Source organism: Cetorhinus maximus, chromosome 3 (genome assembly GCF_964194155.1).
Source record: "Cetorhinus maximus chromosome 3, sCetMax3.hap1.1, whole genome shotgun sequence".
NCBI classification, from domain to species: Eukaryota; Metazoa; Chordata; class Chondrichthyes; order Lamniformes; family Cetorhinidae; genus Cetorhinus; species Cetorhinus maximus.
Genome location: NC_135881.1, coordinates 101,320,450 through 101,329,672, shown reverse-complemented (window position 1 = coordinate 101,329,672; position 9,223 = coordinate 101,320,450). Strand labels below are relative to the sequence as shown.

Below are 9,223 nucleotides of genomic sequence, written 5' to 3'. Positions count from 1 at the left end.
GACTTTACTTACCCTATGCCAGTTTGCCCGTGGCTCAGGTAGTAATCCCGAGATTACTACCTTGAAGGTTCTGCTTTTTAATTTAGCTCCTAACTGTTCAAATTCTTTCAGCAGAATCTCCTTTCTAGTCCTATCAATGTCATTGGTACCAACATGGACGGCAACAACTGGGTCCCGCCCCTCATACTCCAAGCTCCTCTCCAGGCCCGAGGAGATGTCCTTAACCCTGGCACCGGGCAGGCAACACAGCCTTCTGGACTCATGCTCATGGCTGCAGAGAACAGTATCTATCCCCCTAATTATACTGTCCCCTACCACTACTACATTCCTATTTCCTCCCCCCACTTGAATGGCTCCCAGTACCACGGTGCCGTGGTCAGTTTGCTCATCCTCCCTGCAGTCCCTGCTCTCGTCCATACAGCTTGCAAGAACCTCGTAGCTGTTGGACAATTGCAGGTGCCGAGGCACCTCGAAGGCTACTCCCTCAGTCCCCATACCTGCCTCACCTGCAGTCACACCCTCGTGTCCCTGATCACAGACCAAATCAGAATGACCTAATCTGAGGGGTGTGCCCACCTCCTGGAGCAAAGTATCCAGGTAGCTTTCCCCCTCCCCGATGTGGCGCGATGTCTGCAGCTCGGACTCCAGCTCCTCAACTTGGATCTGAAGTTCCTCGAGCTGCAAACACTTACTACAGATGTGTTCGCTCTGGATCATCTTGGTGTCCAGCAGCACCCACATGCTGCAGCAGTACACATCACCCGTTCTGCCATCACTATCGTATTTTATTTAATTTATTACTCTCATATCCCTGTTTACATTTGAAGAATCCCCCGCTCTTTACACTTTATTGTAATTAATTTTTTTTACAATCTTATACTTAAGCTATTTTTAAGAAAAAGAGAAAAAAGACAAGAGACCTAAACACAAACTAAAGACCTTACTTTTACTTTAAAGACTAGAAATACTCATCAATTCTAAACACCAATCAACTGCTTTCCCTGCACTTGCGTCACATTTTTAAAAAAACTCATTCACGGGATGTGGGCTTTGCTGGCTGGGCCAGCATTTATTGCCCATCCCTAATTGCCCTTGAGAAGATGGTGGTGAGCTGCCTTCTTGAACTGCTGCAGTGCATGTGGTGTAGGTACACCCACAGTGCTGTTAAGGAAGGGAGTTCCAGGATTTTGACCCAGCCACAGTGAAGAAACAATGATATATTTCCAAGTCAGGATGGTGAGTTACTTGGAGGGAAACCTCTAGGTGGTGGTGTTCCCATTTATCTGCTGCCCTTGTGCTTCTAGGTGGTAGTGGTACTGGGTTTGGAAGGTGCTGTCTAAGGAGCCTTGGTGAATTTGTGACATCACTCTGCTGCTGGTCTCACTGCAGGTAGGCCCCTCAATCCGTGCCTTTTATCCTCTCCTGCTCACCTCTATTAGGAATAGAATAAACCTTAATCTCTTACCAGATGCTCACCAATTAACCAGCTTCTTCTCCTGTAGCAGAGCTAGAATCAATTCCTGGAGGCTGAAAAAGTTTCGGCAAAAGCAACCAAACACCTCTTTCCCTTCCTCCACTTAACTCCAAGGCGCTCAACTCTGGCACTCTATTGTAAATCACACTAAATTGCTACTTATATATGCTCCAAACACAAAAGGCCTGAGTCACTTAATGAGGATCCAGTTTCAGCTGGTTCTTAATTAAGCTGCTCTTTCACTGGAACCCTCGACAAACCCTGCGTAAGGCCAGCAACTACAGAATTTAAACTGTAGATTTCAGTTTAACGCCAACTACAAACTAAATTAGGTTTGTACAAAATAAAGGAGATTAAAAAATCTTTTGGGAGAATGGGAAAGAATTGTATTAATTGTATCTGATTTCCAATTCCAGTTTGGATTTAGTGTAAGCTTTTTTGAGATTTTTGATCAATTAAAGTAAATTTGTCTCTAAAATTTGATAATTAGTTAATTAGAATGGTATACGATTTCTGTAAGTTTGCATTGATCCAGGTATTGTAATGTCCACCTTGCTCTTTTGAATAGCAATAATCACTGCTTTGGTACCATAACACTGTAGTAGCATTTATCTGTTTAAATGATGAAAAGCTGTGACAAGTGGCATTTGATGATGGCTTGGAATGCCTCAAAGCTATGCTTTCAGTGCAGTATTTCTAAATTGTTTGGCCATGGCACCAACAAATCCTAGCTTGTTTTTTAGCTTGAGCGAAGTCTGTTTTCTCTGAAGTTCGATTTGTTACTGTATTTAAAGGGACATGGTAATCCGTAATGAGTTGATGAAATATGAACTGATTCTCTGACCTCAACTACCTTGAACGTGCAGTCTTATAGCTTATTTTCTCATTAAACAAACCAAATATAAGTTAAATAATCTTAACTGAAAAGTTAAATGGCACAATAGGATCTGGTATTAGAATTTGTGTAACTATGGTTGTGGGCAGTTTAAAATATTCTAAAGGAAGTCAGAATTGCAGATGTCTCAAAGCACTTTACAGCCAATAAAGAACTTTTTGAGGTGTAGTCACTGTTGTAATGTAGGAAATATAGCAGCTAATTTGTGCATAGCAAGGTCCGACAAACATTATCTATCTGTTTCAAGATGGTCAAGGGATAAATTTTGGCCAAGGTGCCTGAGATTAACTCCCTTCCTCTTTGAAATAGTGCCACCGGCTCTTTTCAGTTCTCCTGGGAGGTGCAGGTTTAACATCTCAGCTGAAAGATGACACTTTTGACAGGGAGTGATGCACTCATTACTACTCAGAGGACACTTGGAACATGACTACCTACAACAGCCACTGAATAACCATGCTTACTTACAACAGCCACTGAACAACCATGCTTATTAGTCAGTTACACTATTAACCAGCCACTAAAATGCTGTTATTGGAGTACATCAGAGGCTGTGTATTCTCTGGCAAGAGGTTTACCTTGTGATTCTCCAAAGCCCCTTGCACAAGTCAAGAGCGTTGATGGAGTACACTCTACATGTCTGGATGTGTGTTGCTCTGACACAAGCTTAACAATATACACAGCCAAAATAGCACTCTTGGTCAGTATCCCATTAAGTAGCTTAAACGTCTAGTCCCATTGGCATACCTGTGTGGCTGCTGCAGTCACCCACTTGGGTTTTTTAGCAGCATCTCAGACACCCACGATCTCTAAACATCCAGAAGGACAAAGCAAGGAATTACATGGGACCATCACAATATTTTAGTCACACATCACACAGATTTGAACTTATCGCTTTCCTTCATTGTTGCTGGGTCAAACTCTTGGAACTCCCTGCCTATCAGCATTGTTGGAGTACCTTAACCACATGGAATGCAGCAGTCAAGATGGATCACCACCATCTAAAAATAAACTAGGAATGGACAAAATATGCCAGCCTGGGGCAGTGCCACCTACATCCTGAGAGTAAATTTTAAAAACAGCATTATACCTACACAAAGTCAAAAGGATCACTGCTAGTTAGACATATCATTGCTGAAAATGTTTTAAGTCTAACAGACATAACTTTGAAATAAATTGATTAAAACCTGGTACATTATCCAATGAAGAACTAACAGCATTAAACATTTTCATAGGTAGAAATAAGCAAACTGATAATTTGTACATTGCAAAAAGTGAAGTTATCACATAAAGGCAAAATACTGCGGATGCTGGAAATCTGAAACAAAAACGAACAAGTTATCACATACATTGGCTGCCAATATTTCCTAAGAGTTGTTTCTTTGTGATTTTCTCAGAACATAATCTAAAGCCAGTTCATAAAGAGGATTCCAATGAATTCTTAACCTAGGGAATTAGTGCACCTCCCATAAAAGCTAAAACCGAGACTGCTCTGGCCATAAAATGCAACAAAGACAGAGGCTTGTCTTAACTTCAGCTGCAGGTATACCTAATCTTCCACTTGTTTAAGAGTTTTTCCACATTTCTTGCTAATAAGCTGAATATTTATTGATACTCCCTTTGTTACTAAATCTGAAATTGCTTTTGAATTTATCCAAAAAATGTTGTCGAAACATTCTACCACCCACCTAGTCCCTCAATGGTGCTCCGGACACCTACATTTGTCCAGTGAAATCAACCTTGGTAGCATAGTGATCATAAAATTTGTGAGCTTGCAAAACCATTCCAAGATCAGGATCCTACTTCTTTCAGCTTCAGATGTTTTTATAAATTAATACAGACAGGATTTTATTCAACATAATTTCAATTTCTGGACAGCACCCTTAGTTTACAGCAAAATCAAAGTAGGTGCTGGAATTTTTATGGAACCATCGTAACTGAGGGTGTGGCTCATGTAATAATCTGAATGCAACACAGGAAATACTGGCATAAGTATTCTTCCAAAAAGATAACATTAAATATAATGCCATGGCTATTAAAAAAATAAGGTAATTCAGCATTATACTGGAGTAGAGTTGGATGCTCAGCAAGAATGCTATAATGTATTGGGTGGAAAATATTTTTCAAGAATAGTGAAACATAAAATGTAAAAGAAACACAGCTAAGACTTTTCAATTCTTGTTACTTTTAATGCATTTGTTGTCTGACAACAATGCTACTCATTGGCAAGTGGCAAGTTGCTTATTTACATTAACTAACATTAGTTCATCACAGGCTTTTAAATCGATGAGAGAAGGACAAACTATCCATTGTAAAGCTCCCATCGGTTATGAACAATGAAATAAAACATTGAGGAATGTAATTTCGTAAACACAACATAGGAATACAGTACATCACTAAGCACAGACGACTAGGTTCAGGCATGGTGCTAAGGTATTCATTATTATCATGCAGTCAGAGGAGCATTGTGAATAGGTGTTCAAATCAGACACCAAGCCATGCTATTTGTACACATACTACTCAAAGTAACTTTCTCCATCTTGTGATGCTTAGGTAATACAAATAGAAGGTACACCCAAGCAATTTAAAACAATTTCAACATCCTCAGTGCATTTCTTTGTTAGCTGCCCAGTCATTCTTGAGCTACATGTAACTAACTGTATTACTTCAAAATGAATTAACTGTTACACAATTCAGAAAAAGGTAAAATCACCAATACAACACTCTTTAATACAGTTAATGTTAAATACCAAAAAATCCCTCATTCTGTGCAGGCAATGCATCATATCTTCCTATTATAGGTCATTATCTCCACCTTTTATGCTTACTAGATTTATTTATTTTAAAATTAATTGTATGCAAAGTTAATTTTCAGATTCTTTTCCCTCAGCTTCATAAGCATTTAACAGAATAGTAGTTCTATCAGAAAATGTCCCAAAAAAAACAATTTATACCAGACTGGCTGATTCAGTTAATTACTGCACTGCAGTATAGTCTTGGCAATTTGTTACCTACCCTTTTGCAGTTTTCACTTTAGTGGTAAATCTAATTTAACCAGCAGAACTTTCATACAACAGAGGCATCTATATGGCACTTTGCTTATTTAAAAACATACCAGAAAAATTATCTAACATAATGAGTTATTAAACTGCAGGATTTGGCACAGCTGTGTATACTAACAAAACTTAAATGAAGCATGACAAATTGCACATTACAACAAATAGGAATACGAAAGGAAATGTTTCATCATTACTGCAACTAGGAAAGGCAAAGTAATACAGCAGAACAATGCTATTCTGAACATTACTGCTCTGTTCAGATCAGTAATCCACAGGTAAGAGGGAACGATAGCTTTTAAGATAGTTGGACAGGTTCGGTTTGTATCCACTGGAGTTTGGAAGAGTAAGAGGTGACCTGATTGAAATCTTTAAGATCCTGAGGGGTCTTGACAGAGTGGATGTGGAGAGAATGTGTCTTCCTGTGGGAGAATCTAGACCGAGGGGGTCACAGTTTAAAAATAACGGGTCACTCTTTTAAGACAGAGATGAGGAGAAATCTTATCTCTGAAGGTCATGTGTCTTTGGAACTCTCTTCCCCAAAAAGCGGTGGAAGCAGGGTCTTTGAATATTTTTAAGGCAGAGCTAGACAGATTCTTGATTATCAAGGGGGTGAAAGGTTATCAGGGGTAGGCGGCAGGTTACAATCAGATCAGCCGTGATCTTATTGAATGGGAGAGCAGGCTTGAAGGGCCAAGTGGCCTACTCCCGCTCCTAGTTCGTACAGATACATCCTTTTGGCCAAAGTAGTTGAAAGGAGGGGCACAATTCATTACAGAGCATTACATGAAATGCCACTCCTAACATTACTTTTCTTTCTCTTTGCAAGTTTTAATATTTATCAATGGGGTGGATGAGAGAGATCACCTGTTCTGCCGGATACTGCTGGAAGCCAAGAAAGGGAAACTGAGAAGGATAGGTGACATGTTAACAATAAGCAACAGAAAGAAATATTGTAGCAATTGGGGAACAGAAGTATAGAAGGGCAAACCAAATGCAGCACAGTGGCCAGAAGATACAAATGAAGTGCATTACATCACAGCACTTATCTAAACAGACCAGTAGCCCAAAGTGAGTTTGGTTCCAAATTATTTAAATTAGCTGCACTGCGCTGTAAAACTGTTAAAACTATACAAATTACAGTAGGCTTATATTTAGTACAGATCCTCTTTGTTAATAATCAAACTTTACTAATAAATCTCTGGATTAACAGATGAATCAGTCTATTACACTTTGAATCAAAAACAGTAAACCCCATCAGTGGCATGTATACAAAAAACTGAACTGTAGCAACTCATCTACAAACAGAAATATAATAAACCTCTTTGATAGCAGGAGAAATGGCTTATAAAAAATCCACTAAATTAGTTTAATTAAATGCCCATATTTGTCTGCTGCTTAATTTAAAACAATTATAGTGAAAGTGCGTAATGCCACATGTTGAGTATATTTCATTGTCAAAATTTGCATGAAAATATGTTCAACTATTTGGTGCTGTTGCAGTCTTTAATTGCTTTAAATAAAATGTGAACGACTGGCTCTAATTAATGACAGAAGCAACTATAAACAAAATTGATTATACAGTGATGGTGAAGACAGGAAACTGTTGCTTTCAGCAGTTCATTGCAGTTATTCATTAATGATGTGCATTGCTTCTGCTTACATTGCACAATACATGGGTGCAAATCTATTTACTTAACTAAGAAACAGGAGGAATGATTTTAATTCAAAAAACATACAAAGGACCATACAAATTACATTTTTAGATACATTGTTTGGGCATTTTTAGAATACGTTATGTAATGTTATCTCAACAAAGCTATCTGGCTAACCCCTCAAACCATGTGAGATAATATGTAGACATACTAAAAGAAATCTTGTTCACATATAAAACACCGGTCTTATGAAACATCCTTTCATTTTTTTTAAGAAGTTGGGGCATTGACTCAGTAATATCCAACTGAGGAGTCAAATACTTTATGACTAGTAAAACTAAATACATGATAAGCTGAGATCTGATTTTAGAAACAGTAAAATGGGTCAAGTTTCAAATCATGAGACACACAAATGCACATTTACCATAAAAAAGTTATCAATATAGACAATAGCAAACATGTTTCCTTAATTTACGATCAGACCCAAAAGCTTTAATACAATAGCTTCCTACTGATTTTGCTGAATTGGCACATAACTGAATTTATGCACTTATAAGTGGAATAAAAAAGATGATATTCTGTAGAAATTCTTCAACCACTCAACAACAGGTTGATCAGGTTTTTTAAAACATGGCCCTGTTTGATTAATCATCCTTTTCCATCCCCATTTCCCAGATCAAAACAAGCCCCTTAGATCCTTAGCAATATAAAATTCCACATAAATGTTTTTATATTTGTTACCCAGCCAGTTAAAAATCAATTTCAATAACAAATTATAAATAGTTATATTTTGGCCCAACGTATCTATTTTGTTTTAAATATAATCCCCACTTTGGAAAATCTTCACTATGGCAGCTAAACAGAGTTATCTACATGTGACTTTAAATAGGAGTACTGAAACTCTCAGCTAACCTCCATGAAACTTATGCAATCAATATAATACAGAACAATGGAGTGCGCAAAAATATTCAACCACTTGTGTAAATTTCTTTTAAGTCTTTACAAAAGCTTTCTTATTGGTGGAGTAAAATGGGTATTCATCCTTACCACAGCTATATTCTACATCACACAGTGGCACCGCAACAAGTATTATGTGGTATGTCCATTAAATTTCAGTGCAATATGCAGGTCTTAGAAATTGCTTAGTCTAGGTCCTCTACTGTTCATTCCTTTGATTTACAGGAAATAAAATATTTTGATGAGAAAATGATTTGCATATACAGTAATTTTATGTAATGCAGAGATTTGGGAAACTGTAAACTCTATAATTCTCAAAGATATGAAGGTTCTGGGAAAAGGCAGCAGTTCATGAAAGGACCAAGTTCCTTTTTTTAAACTTAAAAAATTGGAACCTAAATACCGACAGTAACATTATTTTCATTTGAACTGAAGTAGTAATCTTATAGAAATACTTAAAAAGGGACAAAGATTATCCACATCTTTTTTTAAAAGACTGCATGAAAATAGATATTACAATTGTATGGCCTTAACTTCCAAATCTAACACTTACAGTCATACATCTGCAGGTCCCTCTATTAGGCTTCATTCAGTTTAGTGCTAAAGTAAGGGGGAATCACAAAGGTCTTCTATAGGTGCCAGTTTGTGGAATGGTAAACTTAACAGTAGTACAAAAATGCCACTGATTTTGTCTTTTTACGATAGCTACCAAAACATCACTAATTCTGAGGTGTTTGGAAAATTTGAGATCTGAAGTACATTTTTCTCAAAATCTGTACATGTTGACAGCTCTGCTGCACATGATAACGCAGTTTGGGTTAATATTAAAATCTTTTCAAGTCTTTCTTAATAACCCAGACCTTCTATCAGTCTTATTCAGTGTCAGGCTCTGCTGTTGGAAATGATGATTTGATTTTCTTATTCTTTTTCAGAAGCTGTTCCTGTTCCTTTTTTTCTCCGTTTTTCCCTTTGTTTCTCTAACTTCTGTTGCGCTTTGCGGGCTTTTTCAACTGATGACTTCAGCTCCTTTAGTTTCTTTTTGATGATTGCCCGATCTTGAGATGCAATACCTAATGCCTGGAGTGAAGAAACATTCAGAGCTGTATTTAACATAAAATATACAATAATTTTAACTGAGCATCCAGCTTGCATCTAGGTGCAAAAATATTACTAAAACCAAAACTGTTTG

General features: G+C 37.6%; 1 protein-coding gene across 1 annotated transcript in view; it reads right to left on the bottom strand.

Moving 5' to 3' along the window:
* Positions 1-8,758: 8,758 nt before the first annotated feature.
* The window catches only part of ppp1r9a (protein phosphatase 1, regulatory subunit 9A), a 345,934-nt gene continuing 345,469 nt past the window's right edge, over positions 8,759-9,223 (bottom strand). Inside the window, 2 exon segments of the mRNA XM_078538769.1 lie at positions 8,759-8,987; positions 8,989-9,111. Coding sequence (XP_078394895.1) covers positions 8,907-8,987; positions 8,989-9,111 — 204 coding nt within the window. The 3' untranslated portion in view covers positions 8,759-8,906.